This window comes from Erinaceus europaeus, chromosome 2 (genome assembly GCF_950295315.1).
Source record: "Erinaceus europaeus chromosome 2, mEriEur2.1, whole genome shotgun sequence".
In the NCBI taxonomy this organism is placed as follows: Eukaryota; Metazoa; Chordata; class Mammalia; order Eulipotyphla; family Erinaceidae; genus Erinaceus; species Erinaceus europaeus.
Genome location: NC_080163.1, coordinates 98,253,063 through 98,272,198, shown reverse-complemented (window position 1 = coordinate 98,272,198; position 19,136 = coordinate 98,253,063). Strand labels below are relative to the sequence as shown.

General features: G+C 36.1%; 1 protein-coding gene across 1 annotated transcript in view; it reads left to right on the top strand.

The window, feature by feature from the left end:
* GLRA3 (glycine receptor alpha 3) overlaps positions 1-12,355 on the top strand; it is a 200,032-nt gene extending 187,677 nt beyond the window's left edge. The window contains exon 10 of the mRNA XM_060184514.1: positions 11,915-12,355. Within this exon, the coding sequence (XP_060040497.1) occupies positions 11,915-12,193 (279 nt within the window). The 3' untranslated portion in view covers positions 12,194-12,355. The remainder of the gene's footprint in view (positions 1-11,914) is intronic.
* Positions 12,356-19,136: the final 6,781 nt, after the last annotated feature.

Below are 19,136 nucleotides of genomic sequence, written 5' to 3'. Positions count from 1 at the left end.
ATATGTTAAAAAAAAATAAGCTGAAGAAACAATTTTCCTTAGGAACAACAGTAAGGTAGTTCTGTTTACTCCTCAAAAAGACACATGTTGTCTCTTTGTACTTACCTTTATTTTACATTATTTTACTAAACAGGACATCTAGATTGAATTTAACATAGCATATAACCTTGTTTATCCTCCTGAAACTCTTAAATGGTTTTCATGATGTCTGTCATAGGGGAATTGGTTGGGAATATCTTAGCAAATTCTAATAGTCAACAGTCAGTCTGTGAGACTTGTGAATTCTGACAAAGACCAAATAGAATTATTCCAAAGAAAATAATGAGTGATTAGTACCCTTGTTTCCACCATTCAGTTAATCATCTGAGTGGTTTTGTGTCATTTTTCTGGAATTTTATCCTGTTTAATACTTACTCTAGATGAAGGTGCAGGTTATCCTATGAATTCTTATTTCAGTACAATTAATTAAAATTAGGAAAAGGAGGGAGTTGGGTGGTAGTGCTGCAGATTAAGCGCAGGTGGAGCAAAGCACAAGAACAGGCTCAAAGATCCCGGTTCAAGCCCCCAGCTCCCACCTGCAGGGGAGTCTCTTCACAAGCAGTGAAGCAGGTCTGCAGGTGTCTATCTTTCTCTCTCCCTCTGTTTTCCCCTCCTCTCTCCATTTCACTCTGTCCTATCCAACGACGACATCAAAAACAACAACAACAACAGTAACAACAATAATAACTACAATAAAACAAGGGCAACAAAAGGGAATAAATAAATAAATATTAAAAACTTAAATATTCAAAAAAATTAGGAGAAGGAGAAATTTCCCCATATTAGGGGTAGGTTAAATGTGAGAAGACCTTCATGTCTCACATACTTTTCAATTACATGCTTAGCTAGAAGCTGTAACACCTACTGGCTATATCTTAGCTCCTCAATTTTAGTGATGTCATGATATCAATTTCTTTTTTTTTTTAATTTTTTATTTAAGAAAGGATTAGTGAACAAAAGCATAAGGTAGGAGAGGTACAACTCCACACAATTCCCAACACCCAATCCCCATAACCCACCCCCTCCCCTGATAGCTTTCCCATTCTCTATCCCTCTGGGAGCATGGACCCAGGGTCGTTGAGGGATGCAGAAGGTAGAAGGTCTGGCTTCTGTAATTGCTTCCCCGCTGAACATGGGCGTTGACTGGTCGGTCCATACCCCCAGTCTGCCTCTCTCTTTCCCTAGTAGGGTGTGACTCTGGGGAAGCTGAGCTCCAGGACACATTGGTGGGGTCTTCAATCCAGGGAAGCCTAGCCAGCATCCTGGTGGCATCTGGAACCTGGTGATTGAAAACAGAGTTAACATATGAAGCCAAACAATTTGTTGAGCAATCATGGATCCCAAGCTTGGAATAGTGGAGAGGAAGTGTTAGGGAGGTACTCACTGCAAACTCTAGTGTAGTCCTGCTTTCAGGTATATATTTTGCAGTAGTTTATGGATACGTGTGCACATAAGCTCTCTCTCACAGAAACTGGTGTATATCTAGGTTATGGGACTTTGTTAGAAAGTGAACTACCTGAGATGAAATTAGAGTGTACTATTAAAGGAAAGGTCTCACCCGAGTAATGAAGCTGAAGGGTTGTCATTCCACACGTGAAGTCTCTGGATACATTCTGAGGTGAAGCATGTTGAGGTAGCAATCGTTGCTTTGGTTAGGTTGTGATCGGCAGATGCAATGTTATTTGGTTTGGATTGGGAGATGCATACAGGAAAGTGGGCCCTATCCAAGGGTTCCAGGACTGGGGGAAGTAGGGGCTCTATAGTGAAGATGTGAGGTTCCTGCTGTCTTAGGGTTCAAAAAGACACTCAATAGTTAATATTATCATCACATTATTTGTTAATTGGGTTAACTTTGAAAAGTCCCTTTGTTATGGTTTGCTGGACAGTACCCAGTATCTTGTATATAGCTGTGCTATTGGAAGCTTCTAATCTACTTGGTCTAGGCTTTTGAGAGAGTCCGCATATCAAATACATAGCCTATATATTAAAAAGATTCAGTTTGTCTTTTGAGAAACTTTGAGACATACAATTGATTTCCCCCCTCTCATATTAATTAGCTACTGATTTATATGTCTACATTTTGCTAGGAGTGTACATAAACACCATTCCCACCACCAAAGGACTGTGACCCATCCCTCCCGCCCACTCCCACCCCCCACTGGCCCAGGAAGCTACATGCCTACCCCTCACCACAGGGTTTTTACTTTGGTGCCCTACTTACAATTTGATCAGGTCCTGCTTTTAGTTTCCCTTTCAGATCTTCTTAGTCAGCTTCTGTTGATGAGTGGGATCATCCCATACTCATCTTTATCTTTCTGACTTAGCTCACTTAACATAATTCCTTATAGCTCTGTCCAAGATGGGTCAGAGAAGGTGGGTTCATTGTTCTTGATAGCTGCATAGTATTCCATTGTGTATATATACCACAGCTTTCTCAGCCACTCATCTGTTGTTGGGCACCTGGGTTGCTTCCAGGTTTTAGCTATTATGAATTGTGCTGCTATGAACATAGGAGTACACACCTCTTTTTGGTTGGGTGTTATGGAGTCCTTGGGGTATAACCCCAGGAGAGGAATTATTGGGTCATATGGAAGGTCCATGTCTAGCCTTCTGAGAGTTTTCCAGACTGCTCTCCACAGAGGCTGTACCAATTTACATTCCCACCAGCAATGTAAAAGGGTTCCTCTGTCCCCACATCCTCTCCAGCATTTGTCGCTGCTGTCCTTTTTGATGTATGCCATTCTTACAGGAGTGAGGTGGTATCTTAGTGTTGTCTTTATTTGCATTTCTCTGATAATCAGTGACCTAGAGCAGTTTTTCATATGTTTGTTAGTCTTTTGGATCTCCTCTGTGGTGAATGTTTTGTTCATTTCCTCTGCCCATTTTTGGATGGGGTCATTTGCTTTTTTGCGGCTAAGTTTGCTGAGCTCTTTATATATTTTGGTGATTAGTTTCTTGTCTGATGTCTGGCATGTGAAGATCTTCTCCCATTCTGTGAGGGGTCTCTCTGTTTGTTTAATAGTTTCTTTGGATGTGCAGAAGCTTTTCAATTTGATGTAGTCTCATTGGTTTGTTTCTGCTTTGGTCTTCCTTGCAATTGGGTTTGATTCATCAAAGATGTCCTTGAGGTATATGATATCAATTTCTATAGCATCAGTACATCATTCCCTACTCCAGCTTCTTATTTGTTCATTATAGTGATTTCCAACACTCCAAAAGTATTCCTGTACATTGTGTACTGTCATCTAATAATTCTACTAAAGTTGTGTTTGCCAGCCCAGGTCAAATCAAGTTTAAACACAGCAATACCCTGGAAACCCTCTTAGAACTAGGCAAACAGACCCTGCCCTTCAAGTCTGTCCTTCTTTTTCCAATTTACTTGACAGATGCAGTAAATCTTGTCTCCCCCCCACACACACAGACATGCCTCATGACCATGCTTTTTGTTCCTGTTCCCCACTGGCATCATTGGATTATCTTCTGAAGTGAAAAAAGCAAATTTAGCAGGATTCCTTAAGGGAAGCAGCTGTCAGAAGTGTCACTGATTTCCTTCTTCCCAGCTGGTGACAATGTGCTGTAAAAGTTGTTCATAGGAATCCCATCAATTTTTATTCTGTTCACTTAGTATCTTAACAGTGACTTTAGAGAGAGTTAATAGATTCACCTCTGGCTGTGATCATGATTTCCAAAAGCCCAGATTTCTTTTCCTTTCATCAGTGAAACCCATCATGGTAGTTGCAAGAATAAGTGTGTCTATAATCACATATATACCCAACTTCCTTCCCTGAAGTAGAAGCTCATGGGGAACCTTTGACTAAGGGACTCTCCAATTAGTGTTTAGCAGAGTTTAGGTCAGAGTAGGTTCATTTTTTATAGTCATATGGTCAACCTTCATATAGCTGCTTCTCAAGAGGGTGTTCCATTTTATGTCAGTGAAAGAACTGAATATTTTCCCTTCTCTGCATAGATTCACACTACCTCAGGTTTCACCCCTTATAAAAGGGGGCAATGATTAAACCCCTGCCCATAATTTCTGAATGGCAGAACTAGAAAATTGGGAGTTAGTATTCAAACTAAGCATTGTTTTCTCATTCTTTTTTTAAATATTTATTTATTCCCTTTTTGATGCCCTTGTTGTTTTATTATTGTAGTTATTATTGTTGTCATTGTTGTTGGGTAGGGCTGAGAGAAATGGAGAGAGGAGGGGAAGACAGAGAAGAAGAGAGAAAGATAGACACCTGCAGACCTGCTTCACTGCTTGTGAAGCGACTCCTCTGAAGGTGGAGAGCTGGGGGCTCGAACTGGGATCCTTACGCCGGTCCTTGTGCTTTGTGCCACCTGCACTTAACCGGATGCACTACAGCCCGACTCCCTGTTTCCTCATTCTATAGTGTACAATAATTAATAGACTGTCTGCTCCTGTGTCAAGCAACCTAAGATTCTGGAAAACATGCAATGCTCAGATATCTGATGATACATTTCCACAAATCAACCCAGTGCTGTACTTAATGTGGCAGCTACTGACTATCTTAGCAATTTAGCACCAGAAAGATGGGATCTAAATAGATGTGTCTTATAATGAACTATAAATACAAAATTTAAAGACATGGTATAAAATTATGTAAAATTTTCTTAAATAAATGTTTAAATAGTTTTTAGGAGGTCTGGGTAATGCTAACCCACACACAAGGGTCTGATTCAAGACCTGATACCGAGTAGGAGCATGTAGATGTACACACAGCAATTCCATGGATGATGCAGTAGTGCTGTGAGGTCTCTCTCTCTCTTTTTTCTTTTTCCTCCAGGGTTAACTACAGGGCTTGGTGCCTGCACTATGAATCCACTGCTCCTGACAGACATCTTTTTTTCCCGTTTTTTATTGGGTAGGACAGGGAGAAATTAAAAGAGGAGGGGAGACAGAGAGGGAGAGAGAGAAGATAGACACTTGAAGACCTGCTTCACTGCTTGTGAAGAGACCCTCCTGCTGGTGGGGAGCCAGGGGCTCAAACAGGGATCTAGTGCAGGTCCTTGCACTTTGTACTATGTGTGCTTAACGCAGTGTGCTACTGCTCAACTCCCCCAGTATGTCATTCTTTCTACCTGCCTTTCTCTCAAAAAAAATAAATTAAATAAATGAAAATTAGAAAAGTGAACTGGGCATGCTGCTTTGCAGTATCTCAAATGTCTAAGGTCCCGAGTTCATTTCCCAGTGTCATATTAAAATAAACAGATAAATAATACTTATGACATAGCTCAATTATAGAAATTGCATATTAAGTAGTGATGATAGCTCGCTTTGTAGGGCATAAGCCTTGCCATTTGTGTGGTTGAGGCTTAAGATCTACCATAAAATCATGGTGTCTCTTTATCTCTAAAACAAAAAGAATGATAAAAAAAAGTCTGTCTCTGAGCAATGAAATCCCACATGATCAAGTTGGACACACCATCAAAGAGAGAAAAAGAAAAAAAAATAGCATAACACTAAAGTAAATTTTACCACTTCTCTTAAATTGCTACAATTTAAGATGCAGCTAAATATAACAATGACATGTACTGGAGTGACTTTCATTTGTGGTTCATGTTTTATTTCTGTTTGACAGCACCATGCTTCATCAGAATTTTACAATGTCATTTCATTAAGTTTTCAGAGTCACACTGAGGTTAAGTGCAATGTCCTCCCAAGTTCCATCTGGATTATTCTTTTCCTCTTCTGCTAAGGTCATGTTGCTGTGTGCTTTACTTGCTCTCCATTCCTTTTCCCCCAAGTGGCTTTGGTTTCACAAGAATGACCAAATAATAGGAGACAATGTATTAATTGTATCTGGAACTACTTCCCTTCAGTTTCAACACTTTGTTTCTTTTTTATTAGTAGTAGTAATTTAATAATGATTAACAAGATGGTAAGATAGCCAGGGTACAATTTCACACAGTTTGCACCACCAGAGTTCTATGCTCCCTCCTTTCCATGGGAAGCTTCCTTATTGTTTATCCCTCTGAGAGAATGGACCAAAATTCTTTGTGGGATGCAGAAGGTATAAGGTCTGATTTCTATAATAGTTTCTTTGCTGGACATGGACGTTGGCAGGTGGATCCATACTCCAGCCTGTCGTTATCTTTTCATAGTGGGTTAGAGCTCTGGAGAGGTGAGGTTCCAAGACACATTGGTGAGTGCTAATAATCTGGAATGGTCAGGATGGCATCATGGTAGTGTCTGCAACTTGCTGGCTGAAAGGTGGTATGCTATAAAACAGAACAAATTGTTTAATGAACAGGAACCAAAAACTAGGAAAAGAGCAGGTGAAATTTTAGATCATTGGGTGGGAAGAAGGTAGGAAGTCTGTTTTAGGTACGTTCCAAGGGCCCCATGACTTTATTAATTTTGGCCTGAGCCTAGTACGTAACATGCAGGTGAACTAAAAATATTGTCTGGGAAAATGATGTCAAAGAATAGGGTCAGAAAGTTGGATTAGGGTGAAGAGTAGCTCCCAAACATGAGGACAGTATATAAACACTATTAACTTTATCTCATACATCTGACCTAAGGCCCATGTAGATTTATAGCACAGGAGCCAATGTTAATTAATGTTTGAGCTCTCAGTCCATGATGACAGCTAGAAACATTGCCCCACACTCATTTCTGAACCAGTCTTCCTCAAATGGCAGAGTAGGGTGACCCAGTCTCCCTACAGAGAGTGGGACAGTTCCTGTCATTGCTGCTCTAAAGGGAGGGCAAAATCCTAGAGAGGCCCACAAGAAGGTTTATGATGATGTTCCTAATGGAAGTTACCAGTGATGGTGGAGAGAGGGATCTATTAGAGGACTAGGCCCATCATATCTATGTGGGAATCCAAGGATTCCCTGGCTTGAATATTTGTCTTCTGATTCAATAGGGAATAAGTCTAAGTCTCCCATATTCCAATCATATGACTCATCCCAGTTATTGTCCTCTGCGGATTTTGCTTCCTCAGGTCCAGTGCAGATAAATATTATATTTTCATTGGAACTTCCTCCTGGGACTTTTGGTCATATTGAGATTGAACAGATCTGAGAATCAAGTCAGTTTCTGTCACTCCTGCTGAGACTATAAGTTCAAATTGTTTATCAGGACCTCTAAATATAGTGGACATTGACCTATAGGAAAATTTACTGAGATCAGCACTTGTGAGGCCAGCAAAACATTAGATAGGACATCTATAACTTATTAGGAGACCCAGTGGTAACTCAAGAGAACAACTTGTTTTTATTCCTGATGCACATGGGTATGTAAATACAGTTGCCATGGACAAAGTCATGCTATGTAAGAAACCACAGATTTTATTTCCTACCAAACTTGTATAACAGCATTTAGTCACATAGGTGAAAGACCTTCAGGTCACCACATTAAAACCCATCTCCACACAGAAATGCCCTTCACTGTAACTACCTGAATTTCATCTCCTACACTTGAACATTGATATACAAGTGCTATTGTGTGTGTGTGTTTAATTTGATTAATGTTTTATAGTCAAAACTAAATACAATAGTTTGTACATGCACAATATTTCCCAGTTTTCCACATATCAATTCAAACCCTACTAAGTCCTCTGCCATGATATTCCAGGACCTGAACTCTCCCCTCAACCTACCCCAGAGTCTTTTACTTTGGTGCAATATACCAACTCCAATCCAAGTTCTACTTAGTGTTTTCACCATTTTCAGCCTATTTTGGATGGTGCTTGAAGAAATCATGTTAAGTAAAATAAGTCAGAAACAGAAGAATAAATAGGATGGTCTCAAGGGCAGAAACTGAAAATCAATCTCAGAAAACACTAGGTGCTATTTATTGTTTTTTTTTGGGGGGGTTGTTTTATTTTTTATTTATTTTTTAATTTTTTATTTAAGAAAGGATTAATGAACAAAACCATAAGGTAGGAGGGGTACAACTCCACACAATTCCCACCACCCAATCTCCATAACCCACCCCCTCCCATGATAGCTTTCCCATTCTCTAGCCCTCTGGGAGCATGGACCCAGGGTCATTGAGGGTTGCAGAAGGTAGAAGGACTGGCTTCTGTAATTGCTTCCCCGCTGAACATGGGCGTTGACTGGTCGGTCCATACTCCCAGTCTGCCTCTCTCTTTCCCTAGTAGGGTGTGTCTCTGGGGAAGCAGAGCTCCAGGACACATTGGTGAGGTCTTTAATCCAGGGAAGCCTGGCCAGCATCCTGGTGACATCTGGAACCTGGTGATTGAAAAGAGAGTTAACATACGAAGCCAAACAAATTGTTGAGCAGTTATGGATCCCAAGCTTGGAATAGTGGAGAATAAGCGTTAGGTAGGTACTCACTACAAACTCTAGTGTACTTCTGCTTTCAGGTATATATTTTGCAGTAGTTTATGGATACGTGTGAACATAAGCTCTCTCTCACAGAAACTGGTGTATATCTAGGTTATGGGACTTTGTTAGAAAGTGAACCACCTGAGATGAAATTAGAGTGTACTATAAAAGGAAAGGTCTCACCCGAGTAATGAAGCTGAAGGGTTGTCATTCCACTCGTGAAGTCTCTGGACACAGTCTGAGCTGAAGCATGTTGAGGTGGCAATCAATGCATTGGTTAGGTTGTGATCGGCGAATGCAATATTATTTGGTATGGATTGGGAGACGCATACGGGGAAGTGGGCCCTATCCAAGGGTTCCAGGACTGGGGGAAGTAGGGGTTCTATAGTGGAGATGTGAGGTTCCTGCTGTCTTAGGGTTCAAAAAGACAATCGATAGCTAATGTTATCATCACATTATTTGGTAATTGGGTTAACTTTGAAAAGTCCTTTTGTTAGGGTTTGCTGTACAGTATCCAGTATCTTGTATATAGCTGTATTATTGGATGCTTCTAATCTACTTGGTCTAGGCTTTTGAGAGAGTCCGCTTATCAAATACACAGCCTATATATTAAAAAGATTCAGTTTACCAATGTAAAAATCCTGTGGTGAGGGGTAGACATGCAGCTGGGCCAGTGGGCAGTGGGAGTGGATGGGAGGGATAGGTCACAGTCTTTTGGTGGTGGGAATGGTGTTTATGTACACTCCTAGCAAAATGTAGACATATAAATCACTAGTTAATTAATATGAGAGGGGGAAAATCAGTTGTATGTCTATTTATTGTTTTTAAGGAAATACTGTTGGAAGAACAGAGTTTATTTTCAGCAGTCCTGCAGATGTAAACTCTTTGTCCAGTCAGTTATATGAAAAGATGCAGTTAAGAAAAAAAGTGTTCACTTAATATTATAGCTTAAATTTTATAAAAATGGGGAGATAGCACAATGATTATACAAGACTTTTGTGCCTTAAGACCTACAATCCCAAATTTAATCCTCAGCATTACCATCAGCCAGAGCTGAGCAGTGCTCTAGTCACTCTCTGTAGCTCCCTCATTAAAATAAATAAATAAATAAATAAATAAATAAATAAAGTTTATATACTTGTAAGAGAGCAGCCTATATTTTGTTGTGTTTTTTTAGATTTTTTTAAATTTTTTAATATTTATTTTATGTATTTATTCCCTTTTGTTGCCCTTGTTGTTTTATTGTTGTAGTTATTATTGTTGTTGTTGTTGGATAGGACAGAGAGAAACGGAGAGAGGAGGGGAAGACAGAGAGGGGAGAGAGAAAGACAGACACCTGCAGACCTGCTTCACCACCTGTGAAGCAACTCCCCTGCAGGTGGGGAGCCGGGGTTCGAACCGGGATCCTTATGCCGGTCCTTGTGCTTTGCGCCACCTGCGCTTAACCTGCTGCGCTACAGCCCGACTCCCTCAGCCTATATTTTGAAATGACTATTATGTGTCTTTAAAGATTTGAAAATAATAAATTCCCCTGAACAGATGGCTGGAATGGTAATAAATGAATTCTAAATTAAACACAACAACTAAAGACCTGAAATCAGCATTTTTATAATCAGCTTCCCAATGAGTTCAACTGATATGTCCACACTTTGTTGTAAATGATCATCAGAGAGTTATAGACACATGGGTTAATGGAGCTCAGAGGCAACTTTGTACTTCAACATTCAGTTGGTTTGCATATAAAAATGTACAGTTGACTCAGGTGAGTTGTATTTTCCTTATGGAATGAAAATAGCAGCATGATAAACAAAACTGTAAGAATATTATTTCGGTACCTACAGAAGACCAGTTTAATTTCTTGTATGCCCACACTTTTTAAGCTATAAGAAATCTGAAACAAACAACAATTTAGCCTTCAAATTTCCATGGATGTTAAGGAAATTGCCAGTATAGATAAGCATCCTTATTTAAGACCACTGGAAAATCTATTTCTGTTTTTCATAAAATTGCAACAGTAGTTACATGTAATTTGAGTTAGCTTTTATTTCAGATATGTTTTCTCAAAATTTAATTGTTATACATATCACACATGAAACGTTTTCCAATAATCACATTTTTATTTTTCAGGTAGAACTACTTAATTTAAACAATTTTATATATTTCTATATTAACATTAGTCATCTAATTTTCCCAATTTATTATGATTTCTGCATTTCATTTTCTCACTGTTATATACTGTTTATAAAACCTATTTCTATTGACTTCAAATAATTTTTCAAAGACTTAAAGCAACCAATTACTTTTATCTCTATTATTTCCATCTAAATTAACTTCATAAGAGGAAAGTTTTAACTTTATTAAAATCACATTTTAGGGGATAGGTGGTGGCACACCTGCCTGAGCACACAAATTCTCATATACAAGAATCTGTCCAGATTCAGGCCCTGAGTCTCCATCTGCAATGGAAAATATTTGTGAGCAGTGAAGCAGTGCTGTAGGTCTCTCTCTCTCTCTCTTCCTCTCTGTGTTTCCCTACATTCCCTTCCCCTCTGAATTCTTCTATGTCATATCAAGTTAAATAATATTTTAGTCACATTTTAAACCTTCAATTTTAACAGCAAGAAACTATTTGTTAGTCATCTATTACATTTTTTAAAAGCATTAAATCCAAATATCCTTTAATGAAACTTGTTATTAACTAGTAAATTATCTAATCATAATTTTCCACATCTAATTACTTTTTAATTTTTGTTTTCTCTTCATGTATCAATATGCAACATTTAAGAGAGACTTTTAACACTTTTAAGAACAAAAAAATTGTGCAGGTCCAGTGGTATAATGGATAACCCGTCTGGCTGTAGAGCAAACGAACATAAAAATTACATTTTCTTTATGAACTGAAATATTATTTATAATTTCAACTTAATAAATTTTAATTTTATCTGAAAATGAGTTGGATAAAAGGTAGAATGCATGACCTATATATTATAGTCTTCCAAATGGGCTAGTATCAAACAAAAGTAGCCATGGGGATAACAAGAATGAAGCAGAGTTGTTGAAACAGACAGTATTTTCAAATGAAGTAATATGAACTTATGTAAATCAAATATTAAAATGTTTGCAGCTTTGAAATGAAAATTTTTGTCAATAATCATGACATTTTCTCTTCGGACATAATATATTAATTTACTCTTTTAAAGACACAGTATAAAATAATCCAGTTCATTAACATATAAAATATACTATTTTAGTATTTTCTTGTTCTAATTATTTAATTGCTGTAGCATTATGGAGCCAGTACTAGAATGTTTAATTTCCTTGAAGCATATCATTAAAGAGTTATACGATTTTAGTGGATATAGCTACATGATATACCTGGCTAAGTCAGTAAAACTCAGATGTGGAAAATGAAAGCTGCTCATCTTTATGTACTTCAATTATATTTTTATTATATTATGCTGATACTGATCTTCAGAAAATTCGTGATTCTAAAATGCCTATTACACATGTTCTAGTCCAATATTTAAGTGTTTTCTTATATCTTTTTTTTTAATGATAGGATGATGAGGTAAGGGAAAGTCGATTCAGCTTCACAACCTATGGGATGGGACCATGTCTCTCGGCAAAAGATGGGATGACGGCAAAGGGCCCCAACCATTCTGTCCAGGTAATGCCCAAAAGTCCTGATGAAATGAGGAAGGTGTTTATTGATCGAGCCAAGAAGATTGACACTGTCTCCCGAGCCTGCTTTCCATTAGCCTTTCTGATTTTTAATATTTTCTACTGGGTTATCTACAAAATCCTTAGGCACGAAGATATTCATCAGCAACAAGATTAAGGGGGAAATACAAGTGCAAAGGGTCAACTCAAAGAAAAGATTATTTGCCATAGGTGTGTGCGTGTGTGTGAATGTTTGTACAGATGGTGATTAGACTATCAAAACAATATATGGGAAGGTACCACAAACATTTGCTATGCAAAATCATGAGGCAGATAAAGATTCTTCTGATGGATACAAAATTGTATGATGGGGATTTTATTTCATATAAATTTAAGATAATCTCTTTTTTCACAGTAAATTATGTATGTGAAAGTACTACTGCCAATGTGTTTATATCTTATAGAACATCACATAATAATACAAATGAAAATTAATCTGAGATTTGCTAAATTTTAATTTAATGACATCAAAGTAAAATATACACAGTGATATTTATAAAATCAAAAGGTGAAAATGCTAGAAATCAGTAGCTTGAGACTAAACATTTTCTTACCCAGCAGTCACATAAAAAATGATTCAATACTAAGGGGATTGCTTATCTAAATATTATTGGACCAACTCATGTAGTAAAATAAAAATAAAGAATTACGATTTAAAGAACTATTGTTAAACTTAAAAATTAAACATTTAAATATTGAATTTTAGGTTCTGAAAATTCAAAACAAATGGCTTAGATGATCATATTATATATAAAAAACCTACCTTTCATAAACTTTGAATCTCTATGAATCAAGGTAGGAATACTGAAAAAATATATATATTGTTTTTAAATGTGTTACACCTATATATTTTAAGTATTGCCATATAGTGAAAAAAATTAAACCAGCATCCTTGTTTTTGCCAGCTTGTTAATAACTACTTAATTGTCCTTCACTATGATTAATGTTTTTATATAAGTAAACAAAAAAAATTCAGAAAGACTTTTATATTTTGCTTAGAATGAGTCTTTAAGATCCAATGGAACTAAAGTATTTACATTTTGATAAAAGTGAATTTAATGAAAACAAAAAAGGATTTATGGAAGATTTTTTTAATAAAAACAATCTTCCCATCGAAGTAATTTAGGATCAAATGCTTGGCTCCAATTATAAGAAAGGAAGATTTTAACACTAAATTATATACAAGTAATTTCTATAAAATGAAAATTGTTTTTATATTTCTGAATTAATGATTTCAATACATGTCCTTCACTAGATGTGAATAATTTTAACTAGGATTTTTACTTAAAATTTATCAGCAACCCAACTCATTTAGTATAGTTTAATTAAGGGCAACTATTTGAAAGAATTCTTGGTTAAATGAAATCAAGCTCATTCTTTTTCAGTTTTGTAAATTGTTTTGTTTTAATTTAGTATTAATGTATCTTTTAAAAGTTCTATAATGTTTTTAATGTTTAGTTGTTGGTCACATTTCCTGAATAAAAGTTGAGTGTAAAAATTATTGACAGAGAAAAGATTAAACTTTATGAAAACAATTATTTAAGATTTAAGAGAGGAAAACGAGCCAGATCTTGAACCAGCTGTTACTATTTTCTGACCTTTAACCACTTTCAAAAATCAAAAACTGCCATTTAAATAGAAAAGTTCTCAATGTTAGTAAACTTTGGTCTATCCAATTATAGTTTTTTGAAAATGACTTTTTTTTAAAGTTACATATGTTTAAAAACCTTTCCTAATTAAAAAAAAATTCCCTCCTTATAATTAATTTAAAACATTAGAGAAACAGTGATTAGCATTTTATGAAAATAGTAACTAAAAAAATACAAGATTTTTTTTTGTTCTTTCTGAGGCAGGCAGCTTAAAGTAATGATAAACTACATTGTCTCAATATGTCTCTGAAATGCTTTCATACATTTTCTATGCTTTACACATCCAATTTCAAAAGGTTTTTATAACTGAAGAAATAAAGAGGGGGCCGAGTGGTAGCCCATGGGGTTAAGCTCACATGGCGCCAAATGTAAGGACTTGAGGAAGGATCCTGGTTGGAGCACCTGGCTCCCCACCTGCAGGGGGGTTGCTTCACAAGCAGTGAAGCAAGTCTGCAGGTGTCCTATCTTTCTCTCCCCCTTTCCTCTCCTCTCTCCATTTCTCTCTGTCCTATCCAACAACAATAACAACAACAATACTAACAATGACAATGATAAACAACAAGAGCAACAAAACAGAAAAAAATAGCTTCCAGGAGCAATAGATTTGTAGTGTAGGCACCGAGCCCCAGCAATAACCTTGGAGGAAAAAAAGAAAAAGAAATAAAGAAAAATATAGTGATATTACATCCCAAAAGAAATTCAGATACATATTTTCATATTAGAAAATATTGAAATGTTTCTTTTTAAAGCCTAAAGCTGGAAATAAGAAGATACTAACCATGAGACAGGACATAAGCAGGAGAAATCTTTCTACCTCAATGGTTAATAATTTGCTTAAGCATATAAGCACGTCATTATCTGTTACAAGAACCCAGGTTTGAGGACCCAGTCCCCACCTGCAAGGAAAAAGCTTTGCAGGTGGTAAAGCAGTGTTGGCGGGAGTTTCTCTGTCTCCCTCCCTATCACCCCCTTCCCTCTTAATTTCTGGCTGTCTGTATCCAATAAGGATATTTTTTTTTAAGTTGCAAATAAAATATCATTATCTTATTGCACCACAAAGATACTTTGATGTCCTTCATGACATTGCAGCAGTAGCATTTCCAATATGACTGAATATAAAATATTTAAAGGAATATACCTTTTGTTGTAAACTCTCATCAACCTTTTAAAACTAAGTTGTAGGGAGTTGGGCGGTAGCGCAGCAGGTTAAGCATAGGTGGTGCAAAGCACAAGGACCGGCCTAAGGATCCCGGTTCAAGCCCTCCCCACCTGCTGCAGAGTCGCTTTGTAGGCAGTGAAGCAGGTCTGTAGGTGTCTTTCTCTCCCCCACTCTGTCTCCCCTCCTCTCTCGATTTCCCTCTGTCCTATACAACAACGACAACATCAGTAACAACAATAATAAAACAAGGGCAACAAAAGGGAACAAATAAATAAATAAATAAAAATAAAACTACATTGTAATTAGCATACCAAGCTAATATTCTCCCCCAATAAGCCTTGCGTCAAGCTCTAGTGTTTCAAATTAAAGTAACTAGGTAATGATTTATGCTATAAAAATTAAAATACATGTATATACACATAAATTCGAATTCTACTATGAGTTATTAGTATTTTGATATAACCACACTAGAAATATAATAATTTATAGCATACAACATACAATGTGCAGTTTATATCACTTTTTTAAAAATATTTATTTATTTACTTTCCCTTTTGTTGCCCTTGTTGTAGTTACTATTGTTGTTGTTATTGATGTCGTTGTTGGATAGGACATAGAGAAATGGTGAGAGAAGGGGACGACAGAGAGGGGGAGAAAAAGATAAGACACCTGCAGGCCTGCTTCACTGCTTGTGAAGCAACTTCCCTGTAGGTGGGGAGCTGGAGGCTCGAACAGGGATCCTTGCCAGTCCTTGAACTTTGTGCCACCTGCAGTTAACCGGCTACTGCCCAACTCCCTATATCACTTTTATAATTATATATCTCAACTACTAGGATATGTGGCTCTGTAGTAAATAAATTTTCAGTAATGTTTAGCTTGTATGTGTTCACTCTTTCTTTTTTAGTCATTAGAGTTGGAGTTTAATTATAGAAGCTTTCTTTAGTACTTAAAACAAATTCCAAAAGTATTGTGTTAACAAGAAAGAAGTTAAAAAAATTTTTTTTAACGTGTCTGGATGTTTCTCCATAATAGTTACTTTCCTGGAGAGTTCATTCAGCTCCCAGATGCTGTATTTAAAGGATTAATACAATTATCTAATTGAATAGTCAGTGTCTATTCTATCAATACAGTCCATTGGCCTTCACCTTAGTTTTTAATTATAAATGCTTTAAATTCCATATATTCTCTAAAACATGGCTGCAAAAAAATCATTTAAAAATTCATAGGAATTATGAGTTTCTCCCCAAAATCTTTTGGAAAATGATATAAATTTTTGGGGGGATGTTAAAGAAAATAATTTAAAATATTTTACAGAAGAAAACAAGTGTTAATTAATTTATCACTTTGTGTATCTTAAGTATTTTTAATACTTAGAGAAAATTATGCCTGTCGTCCATACTGTACATCTAACTGTTTCTTGAACGTGTTTTGTCTCATGTTTTTAAATACGATGCTCCATTTTAAATATAATATACCTCAACCTGCAAGTCACATTGAGGATTTAATATTATGCTGGTGGATGGATTTTCCTTTCATTTATAAACCATATATATATATATATATAGTTGAAATGGAATTGCACAAATAAAGGATTTGCTAATATCAAAACAGTTTCAAATTAACTGATAAAAATCAGTCACTAACATTTTTAGGCCATGTCTCCAGCTCCAAAGTACATTTCATAAAATTGCAAGCTATATAATATTATTTAAAATACTTTTGAAATTCATCAGCATATGCTATTTTTATTTCTCATTTAGCTGATTCTGCTCTAGTAAAGGAAAGAAACCATTTCAAATATACAGCATAGACAAACATGTGATCCATAAACATTCTTAAACTCTTAGGGTTCAGGCTTAAGTGCACATGGCACAAAGCACAAGGACCAGCATAAGGATGCCAGCTCAAGCCCCTGGCTTCCCACCTGCAGGAAAATCCCTTCACAGGTGGTGAAGCAGATCTGTAGGTGTCTGTCTTTCTCTCCCCCCATCTTCCTCTCCTCTCTCCATTTCTCTCTGTCCTATCCAGCAATGACAACAATAATAATAATGACAATGACAAGGGTAACAACAAGGGCAACAAAATGGGGAAAATGGCCTCCAGGAGCAGTGGATTCATAGTGCAGGCACCGAGCCCCAGTAATAACCATGGAAGCAAAAAAAAAAAATCTTATAAGACAAACCCTTGATTAACACATGAAGGGAATTAGGATGGGTTCTACCCCCAAGGAGTTTGATTTTGATAGTATAACCAAAGCAAACAATAACAGTGGAAACATAACCCCTATAAAATAATTATCATCTTAATTTACTGAGGGGATTAGTCAGTAACTATATTGTTGACTCAGAATATGTTTTTATCTTTATTCTTGAAAGCATATCTTTGGAATTAGGCCCACTTACCAAACACAGTTACAGTACTCATACTTTGTTCACTACAGTATTCAGTTTTTGAACTATATAATTTAGTTTGTACTTGGTGTTTGGAGTAAGAGACATATTATTGTAGAAATACTGAGACTTCTGTCAAAGTCAACTCTGACAGACTACAAACACAATTTGCATTTTCAGCCATTATCTTCTTGTACATTTCAGAGAATTTAGTTGCTAGCACTGCATCATTTTTTCAACTGACAAATGTAAATATCTTTGGATTTTCCCCAAAAATTGTCCTATCCATCCACTGAAGCTAAAGGATTTTTCTGGCTAGGACTTTTCAATAAATTTGACAAAACCACTTTCTTAGGCTAAACCCATCTGAATAGTGGACAATGAAAAGGTAAGAACAGGTAGATTAGAATTCTAGAAATGACTGAAAATTGAATATAATGACCTTTTAGTCTTTTTCTCAACAGTGCCTTCATAGTTATTTAATGCATCCTTTATCTGCAGTCACACTGCCATTTAGAGCACTAAAGAAACAACCATGTTCATCTTAATGATTGCTGTAACTAAACACACACCATTTTTCTAGTTACTGTGACATATTTTAGATCTTGAAGTTTATTAGATCATCTTTCTTATTTTTAAAAGGATGCTGAAAAGTGAAGAGTTACAGCTATACGATGATCTGTGCATTTTAATATAATATTTAAATAATGCAGTGTATGGGGAATATACAGGTTTCCTCTTGATTGAATGTGAATTAAATGCACATCATACCAGTTGCACTTTTATTACTGAAGTTTATCTTCTTCAGCAAACACTGGATTTTGTCTTCTTGTTTGTGTATAACATGGAGTAGTGGACATAAGTTTCTCATTGTGCACTCACTGTTATTTAAGTTCTTCATGAGTAAACAAGCAGCATATATTATGAATTGTAACTTTAAGAGTAAAGTTTCATGGCTAAGGAGATAGCATATTGATCTGCAAAAAAAAAATAAGAAAAAGATGAAGTCCTACTTGCCTGAGGTTTTCAGGCCCCAGGTTAAATCTCTGACAAAACTTTGTCAGATCAGCATTGTGGTAAAATTACTACTACTACTACTACTACTACTACTACTACTAGTAATAATAATAATAATAAAATTCAAGTTTTATCTAAAACCCCGTTCTCTTAAAACTGTACTAATATTAAAAAGTGAACATTTATATAAAGTCAACTGCTATTTTAATTACTTAAAAAAAGTCATGTGTAGTCTTCTTATTTCAAAGATGCTGACAGTTCATGCAGAAAATACCTCCTACAGATTTGAAAATTACTAGGGTAGGGAAAATAGTCTAGACTAGCCTCTCCCAGAAATCATGTCAAAGCATACAAAAAGCCTGAGCTATCTCATTGACTCTCCCCCCATACACAGTGATCACATGCATTAATAGCAGTCATTAACAGGATAAACAGCAATTCTGAAATTCAAAATAAGTTATTTTTTCTAGATAAAGGTCCATAATTCTGTGACCTATTTTTTCAATATAAATGACTGCCAGTGGAAACTATTAATGATGTTTTTGGTCATCCCTTAATTATGAAGCCATGTTATTTTGCCTCAATAATCCATGACCAAAATTATATGGATAAAATCTCTCTCCAACTAGTAAATTAGAATTCTAAAGTACCATTTGGATTGCTTTGTAAGAGTGAATATATATTTATCAAATAGTTCTTCCAAACAATGACTTGCAATAGTTGGATGATTTTTGTGACGTCTCAATGATCAGCTTCTCACAGTGTTATTTTTATAGTTCAAACATGGTCAGAGAAAGAGTAAATTTTTTAAAGTGTCAGAGATAAATAATGATTTTAAAAGGCAGC